The sequence below is a fragment of the Mauremys mutica genome, chromosome 7 (assembly GCF_020497125.1).
Source record: "Mauremys mutica isolate MM-2020 ecotype Southern chromosome 7, ASM2049712v1, whole genome shotgun sequence".
NCBI classification, from domain to species: Eukaryota; Metazoa; Chordata; order Testudines; family Geoemydidae; genus Mauremys; species Mauremys mutica.
This window is the reverse complement of record NC_059078.1, coordinates 128,255,391-128,281,598: the sequence shown is the minus strand read 5'-3', so window position 1 is coordinate 128,281,598 and position 26,208 is coordinate 128,255,391. Positions and strand designations below refer to the sequence as shown.

The 26,208-nt window shown below is 61.8% G+C and overlaps 1 protein-coding gene across 1 annotated transcript; it reads right to left on the bottom strand.

The window, feature by feature from the left end:
- Positions 1 to 542: 542 nt before the first annotated feature.
- Positions 543 to 21,338, bottom strand: HOGA1 (4-hydroxy-2-oxoglutarate aldolase 1). Its single transcript, XM_045025735.1, has 7 exons — positions 20,897 to 21,338; positions 12,131 to 12,259; positions 7,625 to 7,752; positions 5,532 to 5,666; positions 4,571 to 4,667; positions 2,099 to 2,232; positions 543 to 1,076 (listed from the first exon to the last, which is right to left on the bottom strand). The coding sequence occupies exons 1-7, from the start codon at positions 21,099 to 21,101 to the stop codon at positions 927 to 929; spliced, it is 978 nt and encodes a 325-aa protein (XP_044881670.1). The 5' UTR covers positions 21,102 to 21,338; the 3' UTR covers positions 543 to 926.
- Between the last annotated feature and the right edge of the window lie 4,870 nt (positions 21,339 to 26,208).

Sequence of the window (26,208 nt, the reverse complement as noted above, 5' to 3'; positions counted from 1 at the left end):
CCAGGGAGGGGTTTATACCCCCCAGCCCTTCCCAGGTTTGAGCAGAGGGAGGGACCCAGGACACGAACAGAGCCCTGGAACAACGGGCCCAGGAGCAGAGTGATGGTCCGGCCCGGGGCAGGGTCCTGGAGCCCTGTTCACAGACCCCGGCCTTGGCACCAGGTTCTCGTGTCCTGGCCCAGCTCCGCCTGCTGGCGCTGGGCTCCGGGTGCCCCACGCTGGCTGGCTGGCTGGCCGGCCACTCAGTGCTCCAGTGGGGGGCCCTGGGCAGCTTTCCCGGGGTAGTGCTCAAGCCCAGCTCCAGGGGGAAAGGGCAGCGTGCCAGGTGCTAGGGGCAGGGCACTGATAGGCTGGCCTAGCCCTCCCCCACTCTAGGCTCTGGGTGCCTGGGCTGGCTAGCCCTGCCCCTCCCTGGGAACTGGTGGGTGCCTGCCCGAGCGGGAGAGGAGAATGCCCTAGTGTCCGTCTCCAGGGAGCAGCGTGCCCCCTCCGGCTGCAGGGGCGGTTCCACCTTCCCTGAGTGAGGAGGGCGGAGGCGGGCGCAGCGTGGATGCCAGGGGTTTATTGTCAGCTCACGGTGCACCAGGGACGCTGCCCCAGCCCCACTCCCAGCGCTGCATGGGGCTGCCCGGCTCCGGGACTGCCAGGCCTCTCCAGGGAAGTGGGGGGGGGGCACGGTGGCTCTGGGCCCACGCAGGGGTTGGAGGGACCTGGGAACCTGCCATATTGCTGAGGCCTGTGGGTTGGCTCTGCCTTGCCACAGGGGGCTTGTGGGGGGAGGGGCTGCACCCCCTTGGCCAGCTCTAGGGGGCAGGCAGCAAGGTTGGGGGCTGGGCAGCGAGGGGGCTTGGGGGCTCCTGGGAAGCAGGGGGGTGCCAGTGAGGGGAAGGTGAGCAGAGGAGGGAGGACCTCCTTCCCCTCCCCCGTCACAGCCAGCCATTGATGCTGAAGTCCCTGTGCAGCTCCTCCAGCTGGGCCTCGCTCAGCGGGCGCAGGGGGGCGCGGCAGGGCCCGCCGTGGTACCCGAACCACTCCATGGCCTGCTTCAGCGCCGCGATCCCAAACTTGCGGGTGACCTGCAGGTGCCAGAGACACGCTGAGAGGCTGGCCGGCCCCCCCTCCCCGCACCCCCCATCAGCTGTCCCCCTGCATGCCCTGCCCTGTCTGGCCGAAGGGGAGTTCAGGAGCCTGGGGGGGCTGCACTGGTGCCAGAGCACATGCTGTTCCGGGCACTTCCCACCGGGGAAGGGGAGGCACTGGGCATCCTGCCCGTGCTCGACCTCCAGCCCAGCCTGGCAGGCTGCCCTCTGCCTTGGGGCTGGGGCATCTCCCCACCTTCCCTGACACTCCCGGGCGCCCAGACCCTGCCACGCAGCGGGATTGCTGGAAAGGGGGAGCAGAGGGCTCGTGAATGTGCCCTGCACCCCGACCCAAAGCCCCTGCTAGCCAAGCCCTGGGATCCCCCCATCTCAGTCCTGACCCACAGCCCCTGCTAGCCCAGCCCTGGGATCCCCCCATCTCAGTCCTGACCCACAGCCCCTGCTAGCCCAGCCTGGGCTCCCCCAGCTCTGCCCATGCCCTGCACCCCGACCCACAGCCCCTGCTAGCCAAGCCCTGGGATCCCCCCATCTCAATCCTGACCCACAGCCCCCTGCTAGCCAAGCCTGGGCTCCCCCAGCTCTGCCCATGCCCTGCACCCCGACCCACAGCACCTGCTAGCCCAGCCTGGGCTCCCCCCATCTCAGTCCCGACCCACAGCCCCTGCTAGCCCGCTAAGCCTGGGCTCCCCCAGCTCTGCCCATGCCCTGCACCCCGACCCACAGCCCCTGCTAGCCCAGCCCTGGGCTCCCCCCATCTCAGTCCCGACCCACAGCCCCCTGCTACCCACAGCCCCCTGCTAGCCCAGCTCTGGGATCCCCCCCACCTCTGCTGGTGCCCCTCAGTCCCGACCTGCTGCCTACACAACAGGCCAAGGAAAACTGCTCTCTCATGCCCCTGGGAGCTGCTCTGCTCTGAGGCCCTGGAGCCCAGGGGCTCTGCCCTGCGCTGGGCTGTGCCGAAAAGCGCCCATATCCCCCAGCCCGGGAACGTCTCTTACCGCTGCGTTGGGCTCAATGAGCCGGAGCTGCAAGGCCTGGCCCTCCTGCCAGCGTCCCTCCTGGCACAGACGCTCCAGCTGGCAGAGCGGGGCTCCCAGCACGTTGGCAAGAGCACAGACCCCCCCGCAGGCACCTGGAGGGCAGGGAGCAGAGTACCCAGGGCCTGGCCACCATCCTGGAGCCCGACCTCCCACCACCACCCCACCCGCTCCACACCCCCACATCCTGCACCCCGTACCATATCCTCCCCCAGCACCCTCTGTACTCCCATATCCTGCCCCCTGCCCCCTCCTTTCCCATGTACCCCCACATCCTGCACCCCGTACCATATCCTCCCCCAGCACCCTCTGTACTCCCATATCCTGCCCCCTGCCCCCTCCTTTCCCCTGCACCCCCACATCCTGCACCCCGTACCATATCCTCCCCCAGCACCCTCTGTACTCCCATATCCTGCCCCCTGCCCCCTCCTTTCCCATGTACCCCCACATCCTGCACCCCGTACCATATCCTCCCCCAGCACCCTCTGTACTCCCATATCCTGCCCCCTGCCCCCTCCTTTCCCATGTACCCCCACATCCTGCACCCCATACCATATCCTCCCCCAGCACCCTCTGTACTCCCACATCCTGCCCCCTGCCCCCTCCTTTCCCATGTACCCCCACATCCTGCACCCCGTACCATATCCTCCCCCAGCACCCTCTGTACTCCCACATCCTGCCGCCTGCCCCCTCCTTTCCCCTGCACCCCCACATCCTGCACCCCGTACCATATCCTCCCCCAGCACCCTCTGTACTCCCACATCCTGCCCCCTGCCCCCTCCTTTCCCCTGCACCCCCACATCCTGCACCCCGTACCATATCCTCCCCCAGCACCCTCTGTACTCCCACATCCTGCACCCTGCGACCTCCGTTCCCATGTACCCCCACATCCTGCACCCCGTACCATATCCTCCCCCAGCACCCTCTGTACTCCCACATCCTGCCCCCTGCCCCCTCCTTTCCCCTGCACCCCCACATCCTGCACCCCGTACCATATCCTCCCCCAGCACCCTCTGTACTCCCACATCCTGCCCCCTGCCCCCTCCTTTCCCCTGCACCCCCACATCCTGCACCCCGTACCATATCCTCCCCCAGCACCCCCCCCGTACTCCCACATCCTGCCGCCTGCCCCCTCCTTTCCCCTGCACCCCCACATCCTGCACCCCGTACCATATCCTCCCCCAGCACCCTCTGTACTCCCACATCCTGCCCCCTGCCCCCTCCTTTCCCATGTACCCCCACATCCTGCACCCCGTACCATATCCTCCCCCAGCACCCTCTGTACTCCCACATCCTGCCCCCTGCCCCCTCATTTCCCCTGCACCCCCACATCCTGCACCCCGTACCATATCCTCCCCCAGCACCCTCTGTACTCCCACATCCTGCCCCCTGCCCCCTCCTTTCCCCTGCACCCCCACATCCTGCACCCCGTACCATATCCTCCCCCAGCACCCTCTGTACTCCCATATCCTGGCGCCTGCCCCCTCCTTTCCCCTGTACCCCCACATCCTGCACCCCGTACCATATCCTCCCCCAGCACCCTCTGTACTCCCACATCCTGCACCCTCCCCTCTCCTTTCCCATGTACCCCCACATCCTGCACCCCGTACCATATCCTCCCCCAGCACCCTCTGTACTCCCACATCCTACCCTCTGCCCCCTCCTTTCCCCTGCACCCCCACATCCTGCACCCCGTACCATATCCTCCCCCAGCACCCTCTGTACTCCCATATCCTGCCGCCTGCCCCCTCCTTTCCCCTGCACCCCCACATCCTGCACCCCGTACCATATCCTCCCCCAGCACCCTCTGTACTCCCACATCCTGCCCCCTGCCCCCTCCTTTCCCCTGTACCCCCACATCCTGCACCCCGGACCATATCCTCTTCCATCACCCCCCTGTACTCCCACATCCTGCACCCTCCCCTCTCCTTTCCCCTGCACCCCCACATCCTGCACCCCATCCTCCCCTGCACCCCCACATCCTGCACCCCACACCATATCCTCCCCCAGCACCCCCCATACTCCCACATCCTGCCTTCTGCCCCCTCCTTTCCCCTGCACCCCCACATCCTGCACCCCATCCTCCCAGCAGCACCCCATCCCGCTCTGTACCCCCACATCCTGTACCCTGCACCCTATTCTCCCTTAGCACCCCCTGTACCCCCACATCCTGCACCCTGCTCCCCATCACCCCAAGCACCCCAACACCTGTCTGCCCCCACTACCTGCACCCCATCATTCCCTCCAGGACTCCAACCCCTTCCCTGGCACCTCAACTTGCCCCAACACCTGCCCCCACAAACACACCTCCCCCACCACCCTGGCTCCTCTTCCCCCCACAGCGTGCCGTAGCCAACACCCCCCCAAAGCCCCAATACCATCCCGCTGCGGCGGGGAGGGTGTGAAGCTCCGCAGAGGAGAAGCTGTCCCTACCTATGGCGTAGCCAGCCAGCAGGAATCCAGCCGATCCCACCAGCACCTGGAACTCCTCCGGCCGCGTCCTGTGGACAATCAGCCCCAGCCGGGTAATCTGGGGAGACACAGCATGTCCTGCTGGGCGCGAGGAACACCCTGGGGGCCACGGCCCCCAGTGCCATGGTGGAGCTGTGGGCACCGTGAGCTGGGCAGGCTCCACAGGGCCAGCTGGCGGCCGGGGCACCAGCTAGGCCACCAGCAAAGCAGCCTAGCTCCGCTACACCCATGAAGTAGGCCCTACACAAACAACTCACCCGTGGGACCCCCGCAAGAGTAACAGGCTCCACCCCCGAGCAGCACTATGGCTGGGGCCCAGACGGCTCCTGGGAGATTCTACAGGGATTGAGCGGGAGGGGGCGTGTGTGTGTGTGTGTGGGGCAGGACTCCTGGGTTCTTATCTTGGCCGTGGGGAGAGTTCCTTCCCCACACTGTCGTGCCTCAGTTTCCCCACCTGTCTGCTGGGGGCGCTGGCCCTGATACCTGCTGGGGGGGGTGTCAGTGTCTGTAATGCACTTTGGCTGCAGGGAGGGGTGATGGCACTGTTGGGGAGAGGAAAGGGGGCTGGGCCCTGCCAGTGCGAAGGCCCCAGCCTGAGGGGACCTCAGCCGGGTCCGAAGGTCTCATCCAACAGCCACTCGGGCTGTGCTGGTGCCCGGCTGGCAGAACCACAGGCTGCTCTGCTCCGAGCTGCCCCAGCACAGTCGCCCCAGACTCACCCCTACCTGAGCCCCGGAATCCCAGAATCAGGGCGGCCAGGCGAGCCCCTGGCCCAGCGCTGGGGTGAAGGGCTCCTGGGTTCACCCTCTCCCCGGGCGGGAGGCCTGGAGCCCACAGGGCTGAGCCAGGCAGCAGGAGCATGGCGGGGAGAGGGCTCCCCGGAGTGCCTAGTCTCAAACATGGCCCCTGCTCCCCCACTCACATCGCCCCCGCTGTCCTTGAGGCCCACGATGTTGGGGTGCTGCGACAGGGTGAGCACGGCCTCCAGGGGCAGCTCCAGGCCGGTGTTGGCTGGGACGCTATACAGCACCACGGGGATTGGTGAAGCATCTGCCACCTGCGGACACAAATGGGCGCGGGCATGGGCCCATAGGACAGGGGAATACAGCCCGCGGCCAGTGGAGCTAAGCCAGGCTCCCTGCCTGCCGTGGCTCCACACAGCTCCCAGAAGCAGCGGCACGTCCCCCCTACGGCTCCTACGTGTAGGGGCAGCCAGGGGGCTGTGCACGCTGCCCCCGTCCCAAGCGCTGACTCCAGGAACCACAGCCAATGGGAGCTGCGGGAGCGGCGCCTGCGGATGGGGCAGCACGCAGAGCCACCTGGCCGCATCTCCACATAGGAGCCGGAGCAGGGACATGCTGCTGCTTCTGGGAGCTGCTTTGAGGTAAGTGCCGCCCGGGGCCTGCACCCCCTGAGCCCCCCCTGCACCCCAATCCCCTGCCCTAGCCCTGATCCCCTTCATGTCTGCCAACCCTTTGGTCCCAGCCTGGAGCACCCTCCTACATCCCAAATCTCTCATCCTAGCCAGAGCCCTCACACTCCCCGCACCCCAACCTCCTGCCCCAGCCAGAGCCCCCTCCTGAACCCCTCATTTCTGGCTCCACCCTGGAACCCGCACCCTCAGCCCAGAGCCTGTACCCCATATCACACCTCAACCCCCTGCCTCAGCCCTGAGCCCCCTCCCATCCTCTGAACCCCTCGGCTCCACCCCCAGCCTGGAGCCCCCTCCTGCACCCCAAACCCCCCAGCCGGAGCCCTCACCCGCTCCCGCATCCCAACCCCCTGAGCCAGCCCTGTGAAAACGAGGTAGTGAGTGAGGGTGGGGAGAGCGCGCGACAGAGGGAGGGGGGATGGAGTGAGAGGGGCGGGGCCTCAGAGGAGGGGGTAGGCAGGGCAGGGCAAGGGGGTTCGCTTTTGTGCAAGTAGAAAGTTAGCAACCCTGGAGTTTGGGTGCAGAAGGGGGCTCAGGCCTGAGACAGGGGGTTGGGATGCAGGAGGGAGTTTGGGTGTGGGGGGAATTCAGGCCTGGGGCAGGGGGTTGGGCTCTGGGAGGGAGTTTGGGTGTGGGAGGGGGTCCAGGCTCTGGGAGGGCGTTTAGGTGCGGGAGGGGGCTCAGGCCTGGGGTTGGGGTGGGGGTGGGTGGGTTCTCTGATGGAGTTTGAGCGCGGGAGGGGGCTCAGGCCTGGAGCAGGGAGTTGGGGTGTGGGAGGGGGTGTGGGCTCTGGGAGGGCGTTTAGGTGCAGGAGGGGGCTCAGGCCTGGGGCAGGGAGTTGGGGTGCAGGGGCGGCTCTGTGAGGGAGTTTGGGTGTGGGAGGGGGCTCAGGCCTGGGGCAGGGGGGTGGGGGTGGGAGGGGGTGTGGGCTCTGGGAGGGAGTTTGGGGGGGAGGTTAGGCCTGGGGCAGGGGGGTGGGGGTGGGAGGGGGCTCAGGGTCAGGGTGTGGGAGGGGGTGTGAGCTCTGGGAGGGAGTTTGGATGTGGGAGGGGGCTCAGGCCTGGGGCAGGGAGTTGGGGTGTGGGAGGGGGTTCAGGCTGAGGGCTCTGGCCGGATAGCGCTTACGTGAGGTGGCTGCCAGACGCAGCTGGCCAATGGGAGCTGTGGAGCCGGCGCTCAGAGCGGGGGCTGCAGGGACATGCTGGCCCGTTCCAGGAGCCGCGCAGAGCCAGGGCAAGCAGGGAGCCTGCACCCCCTGAGCCCCCCCTGCACCCCAATCCCCACTGTGCCGCCGACTGGCTTTTAACAGCCCGGTCAGCACTGCTGACCAGAGCTGCCAGGGTCCCTTTTTGACCCGAGCCCCATCCCCTCATAGACCCCTCCCCCTGCCCCCAGAGCCCCTCCCCTTCTTCTCCCAGGACTCCTCCCAGAGACCCCCTTCCTGCAGGCTCCTCCCTCCCACAGGCCCCTCCCCCTGCAGAGCCCCTCCCCCTCCTGCTGCAGGGTCCCCCTCCCCCCATCCAGCTGTCACTGAGACAGAGCCAGGCTGGCTTCCAGCCCCCAGGCTGCGCTCCGCCCCGTACCTGGCTGTAGTGGTGGATCAGGGCTGCGCTGGTCATTGCGCCCCGGTAGTAGCAGGGTGTAACCACCAGGGCAGCGTCAGCGCCCGCCTCAGCCATGCCCATGGTCATCGCAATGGTGCCCTGCGTGGCTGGGGGAGGAGGGTGAGCGGGAGGTCATGTCACAGCCTTGCCAGAGCATCGCGTGGGGCCATGGGGCCTGGGACAGGGACCCAGCCGGGGCAGGTGCAGGGCCCAGGCAATGGCGGGGATGGAGAGGTCTGAGCCCAGGCACCGGGGGGCAGGGGGAGGAGGATCAGGGCGCTGGCACGAGGATGGGGATGGAGGGGTCCAGGCCCAGGCACACTGGGGGTGGTGCCCAGCCCCAGAGTGGCAGAGGCATGGGGGGGGTGCCCTGGGATGGGAGTGGGGGCACACTGGGGGGGTGGCCAGCCCTGGGCTTGGGAGCATATGGGTGTGGTGCCCAGTGGGATGATGGGGAGGGTGGAGGGGTCGGGCCCAGGCACTGGGGAGGGCGGGGGGGATGGAGGGGTCGGGCCCAGGCACTGGGGAGGGCGGGGGGGATGGAGGGGTCGGGCCCAGGCACTGGGGAGGGCGGGTGGGGGATGGAGGGGTCGGGCCCAGGCACTGGGGAGGGCGGGTGGGGGGTGGAGGGGTCGGGCCCAGGCACTGGGGAGGGCGGGTGGGGGATGGAGGGGTCGGGCCCAGGCACTGGGGGGGGCGGGGGGGGGATGGAGGGGTCGGGCCCAGGCACTGGGGAGGGCGGGGGGGGGGAGGGGTCGGGCCCAGGCACGGGGGGGGGGGTGGGGGATGGAGGGGTCGGGCCCAGGCACTGGGGAGGGCGGGGGGGATGGAGGAGTCCAGGCCCAGGCACTGGGGGGCGGGTGGGGGATGGAGGAGTCGGGCCCAGGCACTGGGGAGGGCGGGTGGGGGATGGAGGGGTCGGGCCCAGGCACTGGGGAGGGCGGGGGGGATGGAGGAGTCCGGCCCAGGCACTGGGGGGCGGGTGGGGGATGGAGGAGTCGGGCCCAGGCACTGGGGAGGGCGGGGGGGATGGAGGGGTCGGGCCCAGGCACTGAGGGGCGGGTGGGGGATGGAGGAGTCGGGCCCAGGCACTGGGGAGGGCGGGTGGGGGATGGAGGGGTCGGGCCCAGCCACTGGGGGGGCGGGTGGGGGATGGAGGGGTCGGGCCCAGGCACTGGGGAGGGCGGGGGGGGATGGAGGGGTCGGGCCCAGGCACTGGGGAGGGCGGGGGGGGAAGGCCGGGTCGGGCCCAGGCACTGGGGAGGGCGGGGGGGGGGATGGAGGGGTCGGGCCCAGGCACTGGGGAGGGCGGGGGGGGGGATGGAGGGGTCGGGCCCAGGCACTGGGGAGGGCGGGGGGGGGATGGAGGGGTCGGGCCCAGGCACTGGGGAGGGCGGGTGGGGGATGGAGGGGTCGGGCCCAGGCACTGGGGAGGGCGGGTGGGGGATGGAGGGGTCGGGCCCCGGGAACGGGGGAGGGCGGGTGGGGGAGGCAGGGTAGGGGCCCGTGCACTGTTGAGGGCGGGTGGGGGATGGAGGGGTCGGGCCCAGGCACTGGCGAGGGCGGGGGGGATGGAGGGGTCGGGCCCAGGCACTGGGGGGGGCGGGGGGGGGATCGGTGGGTCGGGCCCAGGCACTGGTGGGGGGGAGGGTGGGACCGGCCCCCGGCACGAGGGGGGGCGGGGGAGGGCGGGGTCGGGCCCAGGCACTGGGGAGGGCGGGGGGGGCGCTGGAGGAGTCGGGCCCAGGCACTGGGGAGGGCGGGTGGGGGACGGAGGGGTCGGGCCCAGGCACTGGGGGGGGCGGGTGGGGGACGGAGGGGTCGGGCCCAGGCACTGGGGAGGGCGGGGGGGGGGACGGAGGGGTCGGGCCCAGGCACTGGGGAGGGCGGGGGGGGGAAGGAGGGGTCGGGCCCAGGCACAGGGGAGGGCGGGGGGGGGACGGAGGGGTCGGGCCCAGGCACTGGGGAGGGCGGGGGGGGGACGGAGGGGTCGGGCCCAGGCACTGGGGGGGGCGGGGGGGGGACGGTGGGGGCGGGCCCTGGCACTGGGGAGGGCGGGTGGGGGAGGGAGGGGTCGCGCCCAGGCACGGGGGGGGGCGGGGGGGAGGGCGGGGTCGGGCCCAGGCACTGGGGAGGGCGGGTGGGGGACGGAGGGGTCGGGCCCAGGCACTAGGGGGTGGGGGGGATGGAGGGGTCGGGCCCAGGCACTGGAGGGCGGGTGGGGGATGGAGGGGTCGGGCCCAGGCACGGGGGGGGCGGGTGGGGGTAGGAGGGGACGGGCCCAGGCACGGGGGCGGGCGGGGGGGATGGAGGGGTCGGGCCCAGGCACTGGGGAGGGCGGGTGGGGAATGGAGGGGTCGGGCCCAGGCACTGGGGAGGGCGGGGGGGGGAGGGAGGGGTCGGGCCCAGGCACTGGGGAGGGCGGGTGGGATGGAGGGGTCGGGCCCAGGCACTGGGGAGGGCGGGGGCGCGATGGAGGGTCCGGGCCCAGGCACTGGGGAGGGCGGGTGGGGGATGGAGGGGTCGGGCCCAGGCACTGGGGGGCGGGTGGGGGATGGAGGGGTCGGGCCCAGGCACAAGGGGGTGGCGGGGATGGAGGGGTCGGGCCCAGGCACTGGGGAGGGCGGAGGGGGGAAGGAGGGGTTGGGCCCAGGCACTGGGGGGGCGGGTGGGGGACGGAGGGGGCGGGCCCAGGCACTGGGGAGGGCGGGGGCGGGACGGAGGGGTCGGGCCCAGGCACTGGGGACGGCGGGGGGGGGAAGGAGGGGTCGGGCCCAGGCACTGGGGGGGGGCGGGGGGGGGACGGAGGGGTCGGGCCCAGGCACTGGGGAGGGCGGGGGGGGGACGGAGGGGTCGGGCCCAGGCACTGGGGGGGGCGGGTGGGGGATGGAGGGGTCGGGCCCAGGCACTGGGGGGGGCGGGTGGGGGATGGAGGGGTCGGGCCCAGGCACTGGGGGGGGCGGGTGGGGGATGGAGGGGTCGGGCCGAGACACGGGGGAGGGCGGGTGGGGGATGGAGGGGTCGGGCCCAGGCACTGGGGGGGGGGGGGGGGGGATGGGGGGGTCGGGCCCAGGCACTGGGGGGGCGGGGGGGGGATGGCGGGGTCGGGCCCAGGCACTGGGGGGGGCGGGGGGGATGGAGGGGTCTGGCCCAGGCACTGGGGAGGGCGGGGGGGACGGAGGGGTCGGGCACAGGCACTGGGGAGGGCGGGTGGGGGACGGAGGGGTCGGGCCCAGGCACTGGGGAGGGCGGGTGGGGGACGGAGGGGTCGGGCCCAGGCACTGGGGAGGGCGGGGGGGGGCCGGAGGGGTCGGGCCCAGGCACTGGGGAGGGCGGGGGGGGGGACGGAGGGGTCGGGCCCAGGCACTGGGGAGGGCGGGGGGGGGACGGAGGGGTCGGGCCCAGGCACTGGGGAGGGCGGGGGGGGGACGGAGGGGTCCGCCCCAGGCAATGGGGACGGCGGGCGGGGGGAAGAAGCGGTCGGGCCCGGGCACGGGGGAGGGCGGGGGGGGGGACGGAGGGGACGGGCCCAGGCACTGGGGAGGGCGCGGGGGGGACGGAGGGGTCGGGCCCAGGCACTGGGGAGGGCGGGGGGGGGACGGAGGGGTCGGGCCCAGGCACTGGGGGGGGGCGGGGGGGGGGATGGAGGGGTCGGGCCCAGGCACTGGGGGGCGGGGGGGGGGTGGAGGGGTCGGGCCCAGGCACTGGGGGAGGGCGGTGGGGGTTGGATGGAGGGGTCGGGCCCAGGCACTGGGGAGGGCGGTGGGGTGGGGGATGGAGGGGTCCGGGGCCCAGGCACTGGGGAGGGCGGGTGGGGGATGGAGGGGTCCGGGCCCAGGCACAGGGGAGGGCGGGTGGGGATGGAGGGGTCGGGCCCAGGCACTGGGGAGGGCGGTGGTGGGGGATGGAGGGGTCGGACCAGGCACTGGGGAGGGCGGGGGGGGGGGGACGGAGGGGTCGGGCCCAGGCACTGGGGGGTGGGGGGGATGGAGGGGTCGGGCCCAGGCACTGGGGAGGGCGGGTGGGGGACGGAGGGGTCGGGCCCAGGCACTGGGGAGGGCGGGGGGGGGACGGAGGGGTCGGGCCCAGGCACTGGGGAGGGCGGGTGGGGGATGGAGGGGTCGGGCCCAGGCACTGGGGAGGGCGGGTGGGGGATGGAGGGGTCGGGCCCAGGCACTGGGGAGGGCGGGTGGGGGATGGAGGGGTCGGGCCCAGGCACTGGGGAGGGCGGGTGGGGGATGGAGGGGTCGGGCCCAGGCACTGGGGAGGGCGGGTGGGGAATGGAGGGGTCGGGCCCAGGCACTGGGGAGGGCGGGGGGGATGGAGGGGGCAGAACCCCGGCCTAGAGGGGAAATGGGGAGCAGAGGCCGGTGTTGCAGCACTAAGGGACTGTGGCCCGGGGGTGGGAGGGGAGTTAGGAGCCCTCTGGCCATGGCACCCGCCCGGGCACATCCACGGGGATCCCTCCCCATCCCCTGCTCTCACATTCGCAGCCCGATCCGGCCAGCAGCAACCTGTCCCTGGGCACGGCCTGGCGCACGCGGCTCACCACGGCCAGCCGCTCCTGGGGCGTCAGGTAGGGGCACTCGCCGCTGGAGCCCTGCACCACGAAGCCTGCAGGACAGAGCACAAGGCCGTTAGGCTGTCCCAGCGCCCCCAGCACCAGGGGTGGGCCTTGGCCGGGCCCCCGCACAGGGGGCAGGCGGGACCCAGGCCCAAGGGGGGCAGTGCTGGGCCAGCAGGGGCTGGGTGGGGGTGAAGTCACCAGATCCCATTAGGGGGCTGCGTAAGGAATAGTGCCCGTCCCCAGGGTGGCAGGGGCATTGGGTGGTGGTGCCCAGCCCTGGGGTGGGGGGCACATGGGGGTGGTGCCAAGCCCTGGGGTGGGGGGCACATGGGTAGGTGCCCAGCCCCAGGGGCACCCACTCTGGCAGCTCAGCCCAGCCCTTCCACCCTTCTCCCTGGATCCATCCTGTGCAGGGGCAAGAAACCTGCAGCTGGCCCAGGGCTGCCCATGCAGCGGCCGTGACACCCCTCGGGCAGAGCCGTGTGACAGCCCTGGGCGGGACAAGTGACCCGGGCACTGGTGTTCCACAGCCCCCCAGAGCCGCAGGCCAGTCCGGTGACAGCCCCACCCAGCCAGGAGCCCCCTTGCTGCCTCCCAGCCTCAGACCCCCCTGTGACGTTATTGATATAAATGGGGACCATATAGAACATGGGTTGCAACCAAGGTCCTGTAGTGGCACCAAATCCTAAGTAAAGGGGGTCATATAAGGTGTCTAAGACCAGGTTCTGGGTTGCTGATTATAATTATGCTGTCTATATGTCTGTATCATTTTTAGTTGAAGTTATGAATGTTGGCTCTATGCTGTCTGTATTTCAAGTTTGTGCTGTGCTTCTGGGGGAAGCCTCCCAGACAAGCTGGTGTTAGCTCTGCCTAGCCTGTTTGATGGCCCATTAAGGACCATTAAGGACACAATGGACCCATGGAGAGAAGGCAGACACGCCTTGTGACTCAGCAAAGTATGCAGGGACTGGCCCATGTGACTCCAGGCTCCATCTTGCTGTAAATTTCCACAGTGAAGACAAAGAGATTCTTACACCTGGAAAGGCCTATATAAGGCTGATGCTTCATCTCCATCTTGTCTTCAATCCTGCTTCTGACCTCTGGAAGGACTTTGCTACAAACTGAAGCTTTACACAAGGGACTGAACGACCCATCCCAGTGGGGGATGCATTCCAGAGACTCAATTTGAACCTGCAGTTTACTCCAGCACTGCTGCAAGCCTGAACTAAGAACTTTGCCACTACTGTATGTAATTGATTCCATTTAACCAATTCTACCTCTCATTTCCACCTTTTTCCCTTTGTAAATAAACCTTTAGATTTTAGATTCTAAAGGATTGGCAACAGCGTGATTTGTGGGTAAGATCTGATGTGTATATTGACCTGGGTCTGGGGCTTGGTCCTTTGGGATCGAGGGAACCGTTTTCTTTTATTGGGGTGTTGGTTTTCATAACCATTCATCCCCAGGACGAGTGCACTGGTGGTGATGCTGGGAGACTGGAGTGTCTAAGGAAATTGCTTGTGTGACTTGTGGTTAGCCAGTGGGGTGAGACCAAAGTCCTTTTTGTCTGGCTGGTTTGGTTGGCCTTAGAGGTGGAAAAACCCCAGCCTAGGGCTGTGACTGCCCTGTTTGAGCAATTGGTCCTGATTTGGCACTCTCAGTTGGGTCCCGCCAGAATAGCTCCGTCACAGTGGCGTAGTCGTGCTTGGATCCACAGAACCAGGTCAATTAAGTTTTGGGTCAGAACCCCACGCTATCCAAATTTTAACTTTGGGATTGAGAGTTTGGTTGGTTAAAGATCAGTGACCATGAGACAGAGAGCATCAGGAAAAGCAAGGAAACTGCAAGCCTTGAGAGACAGCCTGCAGTTTGATTATGAGCAAGAACTGGCAGAAATTCGAATGGAGAAAGAGGCTGATGAGAGAAAGAAAGAAGTTGCTAAGAGAGAAGAAAAAGCTCGTAAGAGGCGTCTGGAGCTGCTGGCTGCTGAGGAGAAAACTCGACAGATGCAACAGGAGACAGCTAGACTCCAAATCCAAGTCAAAAAAGCAATGGAAGAACAGCAGAGACTGTATCCTCTTGAAAGTCCAGTTTGTAACAATGTTGGTATGTTGTATAACTCTGAGCAGTTGTCTGGGGGTAACCAAATGTACCCCAACAATGCCACCTTTTATGTCAATGCTGTTACTGTGTGTTCAGTAGGGGGTGGCCCCATAAATTGTGCCAGTGCTATGGATGGGAATGGTAATGGAAAATTCATAGAGAGTGTAAAAGTCAATGGTAAAAGCTGTTTAGGGCAAATTATGGCTTCTAACATCACTCTTGTTAGAGCAGATCTGGTCAAAGAGGAAGATTATTTACCAAATCAGAGTGTGAATGTTGTAATCCTCTGTGAGTTTACTGTCCGTGTGCCTTTAGCCAGAATCCACCTTGAGTGGAATGGGGCTCAGCATGAGGTGATAGCTGGCGTCAGGAAGTTATTGCCTAAAGATCTTTTAATTGGGGAAAATGTTAAAGCTTTGTTCAATCCAGGTAGCCAGTCACAGGAGAGGAATAATCTTAAACCTGTGTCTATTGTGAGCAATAATTTGCCTGAGGTGGGTTGCTCCAAAGGTTTGTCTGTGCAAAAAAGCAGTGTGTCTGGAAATGAAGTTTCTGAATGTCTGTCTAATGTCTCAGAAGTTAATCTGGAGTTAGATCAAGAGCAGAAAGATCTCATTGGGGAGGAAAATGTTTCTCAGGAGCAGATTAAAGTAGATGGTCAGGTTAAATCCCTAACTGAAGAAGGAAAGGGTAAATTTGTAATGGGTAATGGATTGGTGGCTAGTGCAGCTTGTAGAAGTAAACCTGAAATGGGTAACTGTGATTTGCTAAAAGTAGCTCAGTGTAGTGAAAAGAGCAGCAGCTTATCTGTTGGGAGTGGCAATGTGCCTGGTAGGGAAAGTTTGGAGGAGCCTAGGCAGCCTTGTGAGCTGATGGCTTTGTCTAATCAGCAGTTTGGGGAGGGAGGGATAGTGGAAGATGAGTGTCCATATCCCTTACCTGTTTCCTGTGTGGAGAAATGTGACAGTGGAGGGAATGTGCCTGTCTCTGTCAGGAGTATTGACTTGCCTATGAAGGAAGCTACCCCAGTCTCCAAGCAGTTGTCTGTGAACAGCCCTGTGTGCTGGGACGAGGGAAATGAAATCCCAAGCTGTGTGTCTGGTGAAGGAGAATGTGTCTCCGGCTCTTCTGTGTCTGTGGAGCAAACAGAAGGGGCCTTTCAGCCTGTGATGGTTGAGGGTGATTCAGTTGTCTCGAAGTTGGTTGTAAATACAGCTAAAGCCCAGGAAGGGAATGGTCCTGAGTTTGTGTCTGCTGGGGAAAATGGCACTGTGACTAGGTTGCATCCAGTTAGTGTCTTAGCAAAATCCCAGAGAACAGACAATTCTGGTGCTTGTAGTTTGCCAGTTGCTAATGTGTGGTTGGAAAAGGGTTGTAGCAACTCTGTCTGATCAGGGTGATACCCTAGCCAGGGCACAAGGAGAGCATGAAGGTGATTTAATGGTGTTACTTACTGACAGTTTGACAACTTGTAGCAAGAAGGAAAAGATTCCTGAACTTGTTCATGGCCAAGGGAAGGAGACTGCTTCTGACCTGTTATCTAGAAAGTCTGTAGGTGTGCCTAAAAGGGGATTGTGTAGAAATCCGCCTGTGGGGCCTGAAGTGAGTCTAAGTGTAGGTGAGACCCAGAAAGCGGCTGTGGTTGCTCAGGGAAGTGTTCCTGTAAAGCAAGCCCTAGGTGGAGAGGGGAAGGGCAGAATTTCTGTGCGGGGTGAATTGCTGCTTAGAGAAGCTCCTAGGGAAAGGAATCCTCATGGTAGCCTGTGCAAGCAGTTTACTGCAACTGAAGGGTGTAAAAGTGATTTAATCAGGGAAGTTTCAGTTCCTAACAGCCAGAAATTTTCTGTTGTGAATGGATCCACTGACTTTCCTTTTGAAAGATCCAGTGTGGGCAGCTTTGAAAAGGTCTCAGGTGGAGTAGAAGCTGTTAAGGAAGTTGAGCAGCCCTATAACCACCTGGCTGTGTGTAGCCAGCTTGTTGGGGAGACAATGCTGTTGGGACAGGAATGTCTCCATGCTGAATCGGTAAGTGAGCAGTCTGTGCTTCAGGATCTGAGGACAGATTCAGTTACTGGTTTTTCAAAGCAGAACAGTTTTATGGCTGAATGCTTGAGGAGGCAGGGGAGAGCAAGCCAGCTCTCACCCTCAGACTCTTTGGATTTGTGTGGTATCTCTGTTAGACAAAGTCCAGCCGTGGAATCCATAGCAGCTAAGAAGTTAAAAGCTAGTGTCTGTGTTGATGCGAATTACTTGGCTGGCAGGGAGAAGAAAGACTTGCTAATAGCTGTTAGCACAGAGGGCCCACCCCATCAGGCAGTGATCTCTGTTAAGCAAGAGAAATCAGGGTTTAATCCTAAAGGACAAGAAGGAAAGAGAAGACTGAATTTTGCAAAGGGAACTCACAGGTTAACCCTAAAAGGCCCAAACTCCAATGGTATTGAGCCAAGGATGTGGCATGACAAACATGTTTGTAGATGGACACTTGCAATCAATTTGTTGTTATTGCTAATGCTAACTGTAACAATGTATAATGTGCCTAATCTTTTGGAAAATCCCTTGAACATGTTGAAAGGAATACATGAAAACCCACTTTATGTTAAAGGGCCTTGCTATACAGATGTTTCACAGTTAATGCCTGTAAACAGTGTTGGAACTTTTCACAGGGGAAAATACATTCCAGACCTGATGTGCTGTATGAAAGGGGAAACTGAGGCACACTACCATATTGCGTTCATGGCTAAATGCCGAAAGTCCTGTACTATGAACAACATCAATATCTACATTGGTTTAATGTTAATTGGGTTCAAAACATTGGCCAAAGCTGGTATGGATAAAGTAGCTGTTTTCTTTAGCTCTTGGCAAGATCACCTGAAACATACAGGAACCATGCTGCAAAAGCTAACCAAGTTATACCTTAAGTTTGTAAAAAGATTCATTCATGTTATTGAACATGACTTTGATAAACCATTTCGGTTATACACTGGTACGGCCTCTAGCCCAACACTAGCTGTAGTGAGACAGACCCAAGGAAAGGGGGCTCTTGGGATGCAGTCAGCGATGTTTTGTCATCCCTTCCTGCATCAATTTTGCGTTGGGGGTGTGACGTTATTGATATAAATGGGGACCATATAGAACATGGGTTGCAACCAAGGTCCTGTAGTGGCACCAAATCCTAAGTAAAGGGGGTCATATAAGGTGTCTAAGACCAGGTTCTGGGTTGCTGATTATAATTATGCTGTCTATATGTCTGTATCATTTTTAGTTGAAGTTATGAATGTTGGCTCTATGCTGTCTGTATTTCAAGTTTGTGCTGTGCTTCTGGGGGAAGCCTCCCAGACAAGCTGGTGTTAGCTCTGCCTAGCCTGTTTGATGGCCCATTAAGGACCATTAAGGACACAATGGACCCATGGAGAGAAGGCAGACACGCCTTGTGACTCAGCAAAGTATGCAGGGACTGGCCCATGTGACTCCAGGCTCCATCTTGCTGTAAATTTCCACAGTGAAGACAAAGAGATTCTTACACCTGGAAAGGCCTATATAAGGCTGATGCTTCATCTCCATCTTGTCTTCAATCCTGCTTCTGACCTCTGGAAGGACTTTGCTACAAACTGAAGCTTTACACAAGGGACTGAACGACCCATCCCAGTGGGGGATGCATTCCAGAGACTCAATTTGAACCTGCAGTTTACTCCAGCACTGCTGCAAGCCTGAACTAAGAACTTTGCCACTACTGTATGTAATTGATTCCATTTAACCAATTCTACCTCTCATTTCCACCTTTTTCCCTTTGTAAATAAACCTTTAGATTTTAGATTCTAAAGGATTGGCAACAGCGTGATTTGTGGGTAAGATCTGATGTGTATATTGACCTGGGTCTGGGGCTTGGTCCTTTGGGATCGAGGGAACCGTTTTCTTTTATTGGGGTGTTGGTTTTCATAACCATTCATCCCCAGGACGAGTGCACTGGTGGTGATGCTGGGAGACTGGAGTGTCTAAGGAAATTGCTTGTGTGACTTGTGGTTAGCCAGTGGGGTGAGACCAAAGTCCTTTTTGTCTGGCTGGTTTGGTTGGCCTTAGAGGTGGAAAAACCCCAGCCTAGGGCTGTGACTGCCCTGTTTGAGCAATTGGTCCTGATTTGGCACTCTCAGTTGGGTCCCGCCAGAATAGCTCCGTCACACCCCCTCAGCTGCCAGCCCGCCGGCAACCCTGCCCCCGCTCTGCCCTGGCCTGCTCCAGCCCTGGCCCTGCATCCTGACCCCCACCTCTCGGACCGACTCCAACCACCTGCAGCCTACGACCCTGACCCGGCTTCCCCAGACCCCCGTTTCAGCGCTGCCCTCGGCCTGGTCCAGACCCTACGTCCAGCTTCGCCTGCTGCTCCAGCCACCAGGCCTGACTGCCTAGAGCCCAGACAGTGCCGGCTCCTGGACATGAAGCCGGATGCTCCCGGGGGGCACTCGACAGAGCCCCTTCGCTCTGGGCACCGGAGCCCTAAGAGCTGCGACCAAACTCAGGCCCTGCCCTGGAGCCCCACTGAGGCATGGAGGCCAAGTGGGGGGTCCAGCAAGGGGCAGACTGGACGGGGACACACACACACGCATGTGCACACAGACACACACACGCATGTGCACACACACACACACACACACACACGAGGTGCCAGGGCTCACGGCCTCCTCCGGCCCCAAGGGCGCAAACCCCCATCACGTGCTCACCCCCCTACGCACCCCTCACAAATCACCCCACACCGGGATGCTAGCAAAGAGTTTATTGCCCGCTGGCAGGGGCGCGCTGCGTTCTCCCCAGCCAGCGCTGCAGCTGCCCAGGAAGGGGCACCCGTGTTCCTGGAGCCCTGAAGCAGACGCATGAGCCATGAGGTTGCGGGCGTGCCGGGGGCAAGAGGGTGGGTGCTGGGCAGGAGGCGCTCGTCACACCCGCTGTTCTGCCCTTGGCTACATCCCCTCGCTTGCTCCTTGCCCTGCGGTGATGCCAGCAGCGGGTCCGAGGGGCAGGGGGCAGGGTCCTGGCTAGCTGCCCCTGCTGTCAGTGTGTGGGCGCAGGCAGCACGGAGCCTGGGGACCGGCGGGTGCTGCCAGGAGCCCCTGGGGCTCAGTCCCTGCCGCGGTGGGCCAGCCTGGAGTGGACCATGTGGGCGGTAGCCGGCGTGGCACTGCCTCGCTGGATGAGGGCGTGAGCCCGCAGCCTGGCGCTCACTCCCTCCGCACTGACGAGCGTGTCCGGGTTGGGCCTGGCCGCCTCGGCCTGGCGGCTGATCTGGCAGGAGGTGGCACGCAGCAGCAGGGCCTCGGCCAGGCGCCTCCTCGGGGCATCGCTCTCCCTGCTACGCTCGGTGCCATGGTTCCCCTCCTCCACGTGCTGCCAGGCCCGCCAGCGCCCGGTGGGCCTCTCCTCGGCCCCTGCGGCCTCGCTCTCCTCGGGGAAGCAGCTGTAGTACGACCTGATCCAGTGCGGAGCCTGCTCCGGCGCCGGGCGGCCCCCCCCACGGCCCCTCCTCCTCCGCCACAGGAGCAGGGTGCCGGCCCCCAGCAGCAGGGCAGCCCCCAGTGCCAGCGCCACTTTCCAGCAGCGTGAGGCCCTGGCTGACCCCATAGGGCTGCGGTCAGGGCAAGGGAAGAGCAGGGGGCCGGGGCTCATGGGACAGCTGGGCCATGCTGGGCAGAACGACACCCAGGGAGCAGGCCTGGGTCCCAGCTGCTCAGCCTCCCTGCTCCCCTGGGCAGCGCCCGGGTCACCAGTGAGGGGGGCATTGTGAGGGAAGCACCTGGCCCTGCCGTGCCTGCTGGTCTCAGGGCCAGGGGGAGCCTGGGGCCAGGGGAGCAGGACCCGCGCTTGGGAGTCTCCGAGCAGGGTCCCGACAGTGGAAGCGGCTGAGTGTGGGGCCGGCACGGAGGCAGCAGGGCATGGAGGGGCCCGTTCGGCCCCAGCCCAGACGAGCTGTGACAGACCCGGCCCTGAGCCAGCGGCAGGTGTGTGCCAGGAGCCCCAGCCAGGCAGCCGGCCCCTTGTCCTGGGACGCTGCCGCCCAGGCTCCGGCCTTGGCCTAGAACCTGGCCGGGGCCAGGAGCCTTCCCCACGTCGGTCTGAGTGGGGGCCAAGCCGAAAGGAAAACCCTCCACCCCCTAGTGCCCTCGGCCAGTTCTAGTCACCGTGGCCCGAGCGCCCTGCCTGCCCCATGCCCAGGCTGGGGGTGTGTGCGTGGAATTGGGCAGGGTGGGGCACACAGGCAGGGTGTGGGGGGAACACAGGTAGGGCTGGGAGATGTGGGGTCGGACAGGGCGGGGGTGTCTAGGGCAGGGTGGGGGCATTGGGTGGAAGGGTGGGATTGGGCAGGGTGGGGTATGGGTGGCAGGACCAGGGTGCATGGAATTGGGCAGGGTGGGAGTGTGGGGGGCAGGGCGAGGGGGGTGGGGAGAGGGCGGGGCATGTGGAATTGGGCAGGGTGAGGGGACGAGGGGCGGGGCAGGGGCAGACCCTGTGCCAGCCAGGCTGGCCAGGCCCAGGGATAACCAGGCCCCGCTGTGCAGAGTTGGGGGTGCTGGGCCCCGCCCGGCCGGCCTCACCTCGGAAGGGGACCCTGGCGTAGCGGTGCAGGTTCTCCTCCAGCCGGCTGTAATCCACCTCCGCCTGGGCTGTGAAGGGGGTGGTGAGCGGGGGGAAGATGCCCCGCAGGTCGAGCCGGGTCCCTGGCGTGGCCGGGGTGCTGAGCCAGCGAAATGCTGCCAGCCCCAGCCTGAGAGGGGCGAGGAGCCTGGGGGGCTGTGCCATCGCGGGGCCTGGGGAGCTCTGAGCTGCTGCCCCACTGCAGCCTCCAGCCCCAGGGCTGTTAATAATTGATGGGGCTGGCTGGGGATTTGCTGCTCCCGGGGCGAGGCCTCTCGCTGGGGCCCGGAGGGGACGCGGCTCTGCCGGGGGCACTGGGGGCAGCCATGAGGGCCTAGCTGGCCGTGTGTCTGCGACCGGTGGGGGCAGCTGCTCAGCCCCTCAGGGTCAGGCCCCCAGGTGACTGTAGCTGGCCCCTGGGGCTCCCCCCACAGCCGCTAGAGCCATATCCCGTCCAGGCAGCCCCTCCGGCTCCCTTAAAGGGGCCCCACCATGAGCAGAAGTCAGCACCTGCTGCACATGGAGGGGAAGGGAGACCCTGTGTCTGCAGGGCATGGCTGGTATTCAGCTGTCCTGGGGGCACAGCCTCCGCTCCCACTCCCCAGAGCCAGCTGCAGCTCCCACCCCCCACCGCTGCACTCATTCTCACCAGGCGGGAGTGTCTTCTGCCCTGGGTCAGCTGGGCTGGGGGCCGCGGCAGCTTGCAGTAGCTTGTTACTTGTAAACACCAGGTGGGTTTGTATTTCGAGAGGGGCGTGTGAGCACCCTAACGTATTGTAGGCTCTCTCAGGAGTGCCGAGGCAGGGGGCTGCACGGTTCAGCTAGGGGCTAGCTGATGATCACACAGTCAGTGGGAGTGTCAGGGTTGGACATGTCCCAGGGGAGTACCAGGGCTGGCTGTGCGCTGGTTTGCTCATGACTCCTGGGGCTGGTGTGTTGTTATAGGGTCTCCTGGAAATACTGGGCATACAGGATCATTTCTGTGGCATTTTGGAATAACCAGTGTGACAAAGTAGGAGGGTTTATTACTTAATTTTTTGTGTGAATACTGTGTGTGCCTCAGTTTCTCCTGTGTGTTACTCCCCAGTGCCTGGGCCCTTGTTGCCTCAACATGGATAATGGCCAAAGTACTCCGTAACCTGGCTGTGATGTTATGAGTCTGATCTAATATCTCATTGAAGGGTGACAGGGCCAGAAAAAGTTAGTTAACTCACAGACTGACCTGACCCATGGCCGAACTTCGGAAACTGTAGGAAGATCTGTAAATGGAAGGGATCTGAGGGCACCATGGTTGTGGGAGTAAAAACCACAATCCCTGAGGATCTTATGATCGGAAATGATATTAAAGCCATGTTCGGTCAAGTTAACACAACCCAGGAGAGGATTAATCCTAAGGTTGTGTCTGGGGAGGGTTCCTCCAAATGTTTGTCTGAGAAGAAGAGCTGTTTGTCTGTGAATGAAGTTTCTGAATGTCTGTCTAACGTCTCAGAAGTTAATCTGGAATTAGATCAAGACAAGGGAGAGGAGGACAAGATTTTGGAGGAGCCTAGGCAGCCTTGTGAGCTGATGGCTTTGTCTAGTGAGCAGTGTGGGAAGTCAGGGATAGTGGAGGATGAGTGTCCCTATTCCTTACCTGTTACCTGGGTGGAGAAATGTGACAGTGAAGGGAACGTGCCTGTGTCTGTCAGGGGTATTGACTTGCCTGTGGAGGGAGCTACCCCGGTCTCCAAGCAGGTGTCTGTGAACAGCCCTGTGTGCTGGGACAAGGGAAATGAGATCCCAAGCTGTGTATCTGGGGAAGGAGAATGTGTCTCCGGCTTTTCTTTGTCTGTGGAGCAGACGGAAGGTGCCTTTCAGCCTGTGATGGTTGAGAATAGTGCAGTTGTCTCAGAGTTGGTTCTGGATTCAACTAAAGCCCAGGAAGGGAATGATCCTAAGTTTGTGTCTGCTGGGGAGAATGGCACTGTGACTAGGATGCATCCAGTTAGTGTCTTAGCAAAATCCCAGAGAACAAACAATTCTGGTGCTTGTAGTTTGCCAGTTGCTAATGTGTGGTTGGAAAAGGGTGCAGCAACTCTGTCTGATCAGGGTGACACCCTAGCCAGGGCACAAGGAGAGCAGAGAGGTGATTTGATTGTGTTACCCACCAACAGTTTGACAGCTTGTAGCAAGAAGAAAAAGATTCCTGAGCTTGTGTGTGGTGAAGGGAAGGAGACTGTTTCCAACCTGTTATCTAGTGAGTCTATGAGTTTGCCTGAAAGAGGAATCTGCCTGATGGGCCAAAGGTGATCCTGGATGTAAGTAAGACCCAGAAAGAGTCTGTTGCTGCTCAGGAACGTGTTCATTTAGAGCAAGCCCTAGGTGAAGAGGGTAAGGGCAGAATTTCTGTGAGGGGTGAATTGTTGCTTAGAAAAGCTTTTAGGGAAAGGAATCCTCAGGGTGATCCGTGCAAGCAGTTTGCTGTAGCTGCAGAGTGTGAAAGTGATTTAATCAAGGAAGTTTCAGTTCCTAACAGCCAGAATTTTTTAGTTGTAAATGGATCCACTGACTTTCCTTTTGAAAGATCCAGTGTGGGTAGCTCTGAGAAGGTCTCAGACGGAGTAAGAGCTGTTAAGAAAGTTGAGCAGCCCTATAACCACTGGCTGTGTGTGGCCAGCTTGTTGGGAAGACAATGGTGTTGGGCCAGGACTGTCTCCAGGCTGATTCTGTGAGTGAGCAGTCTGTGCTTCAGGGTCTGAGGACAGATTTGGTTACTGGTGTTTCAGAGCAGAACAGTTTTATGGCCGAATGCTTGAGGATGCAGGGGAGAGCAAGCAGACTCTCAAGCCTGGTCTACACTAGGCGTTTAAACCGGTTTTAGGAGCGTAAAACCGATTTAACGCCACACCCGTCCACACTAAGAGGCCCTTTATATCGGTATAAAGGGCTCTTTAAATCGGTTTCTGTACTCCTCCCTAACGAGAGGAGTAGCGCTAATATCGGTATTACCATATCGGATTGGGGTTAGTGTGGCCGCAGATCGACGGTATTGGCCTCCGGGTGGTATCCCACAGTGCACCACTGACCGCTCTGGACAGCAATCTGAACTCGGATGCAGTGGCCAGGTAGACAGGAAAAGCCCCGCAAACTTTTGAATATTTCCTGTTTGCCCAGCGTGGAGCTCCGATCAGCACGTATGGTGATGCAGTTAAAAATCAAAATAAAGAAAGAGCTCCCGCATGGACGATGCGGACGTGATCGCTGTAAGGGCAGGCAAATCTGTTCTATCAGCGCTCCGTTACAGAAGACGAAATTCAAAATCATTTTTTAAAAATCTCCAGACAGATGCCATAGCAGGGACTCAGCTCACTGCTGCGTGACAAGTGTAACGGAAAGCCAAAGAATCAAATGGATGCTCATGGAGGGAGGGGGGACTGAGGATGCAAGGTATCCCACAGTTCCTGCTGTCTCTGAAAAGTATTTGCATTCTTGGCTGAGCTCCAAATGCTTCTAGGGTCAAAAACAGTGTCCGCGGTGGGTCAGGGCATAGCTCGGCAATTTACGCACCCACCCACCCACCCCCGGAAGTGAAAGGGAAAACAATCCTCTCTTGACTCTTTTACATGTCACCCTATCTTTACTGAATGCTGCAGATAGATGCGATGGTGCAGCACTCAACACCAACATCCTTGCTCCCCCCACGCTATGGATGGCTGATGGTACAATATGGCTGGTATCCGTCCTCATCATCAGCCTATTGGCACATGGAGCAGTGCAAAAGGACTGGTAACCATGCTGACTAGCATCCGTCAGGTTGATCAAGGGCGCCTGGCCCTAATTTTTCCTGGTAGATGGTACAGTATGGCTGATAACCATCGTCATCATAGCAACAGGGGGCTGAGCTCCATCAGCCCCCACCCTTCATGTGTAAAGAAAAGATTCAATTGCCCTGGACTAGCAGAGGGATGCTGGGCTCCTCTCCTACACACTCCTTACTGTCCTGTCTGGACTATCATAGCAGCTGGAGGCTGCCTTCCACTCATTTCTCACTAACAAGTCACTGTGTCTTATTCCTGCATTCTTTATTACTTCATCACACAAGTGGGGGTGCAATGCTATGGTAGCCCAGGAAGGCTGGGGGAAGAACGGAATCAACAGGTGGGGTTGTTGCAGGAGCACCCCCTGTGAATAGCATACAGCTCATAATTTCTGCAGGATCTGACACAGAGCAGCTGTGCTCTCTGGTTCTATGATACAGTGGTTCTCTAGTACACTTGCCCATATTCTAGGCAGGACTGAATCTATTTTTAGATACCAAAAAGGAGGGATTGACTCAGGGAGTCATTCCCAATTTTGGCTTTTGCGCCCCTGGCTAAGAGCAGCCAGGGGCACTTATGACAGCAACAGATGGTGCAGTGCAAAAGGACTGGTAGCCACGATCATCTTATTACCAATTTATGGCATGGTAGATGGTACAATATGGCTGGTAACCATCTCTGCTATCATGCAAAAGCAAAAGCATGCTGCTGTGTAGCGCTGCTGAATCGCCTCTGTCAGCGGCATCTAGTACACATACGGTGACAGTCACAAAAGGCAAAACAGGCTCAATGATTGCCATGCTATGGCATCTGCCAGGGCAATCCAGGGAAAAAAGGTACGAAATGCTTGTCTGCCGTTGCTTTCCCAGCGGAAGGAGTGACTGACGACATTTACCCAGAACCACCCGCGACAATGATTTTGCCGCATCAGGCACTGGGATCTCATCCCGGAAATTCCAAGGGGCAGGGGAGGCTGCGGGAACTATGGGATAGCTACGGAATAGCTACCCACAGTGCAATGCTCCAGAAATCGACGCTAGCCTCGGACCGTGGACGCACACCACCGATTTAATGTGTTTAGTGTGGCCGCGCACACTCGATTTTATACAATCTGTTTTGTTAAACCGGTTTATGTAAATTCGGAATAATCCCGTAGTGTAGACGTACCCTTACCCTCAGACTCTGGATTTGTGTGGTATCTCTGTAAGACAGAGTCCAGCCTTAGAATTGGTAGCAGCTGAAAATGTGAAAGCTAGCGGCTGTGTTGATGCAAATTACCTGGCTGGCAGAGAGAAGAAAGACTTGCTAATAGCTGTTAGCACAGAGAGCCCACCCCATCAGCCAGTGAATTCTGTTAAGCAAGAGAAATCAGGGTTTGATCCTTCAGGACAAGCAGGAAAGAGAGACCTTAATTTTGCAAAGGGAAGCCACAGGTTAACCCTAAAATGCCCAGACTCCAATGGTATTGAGCCAAA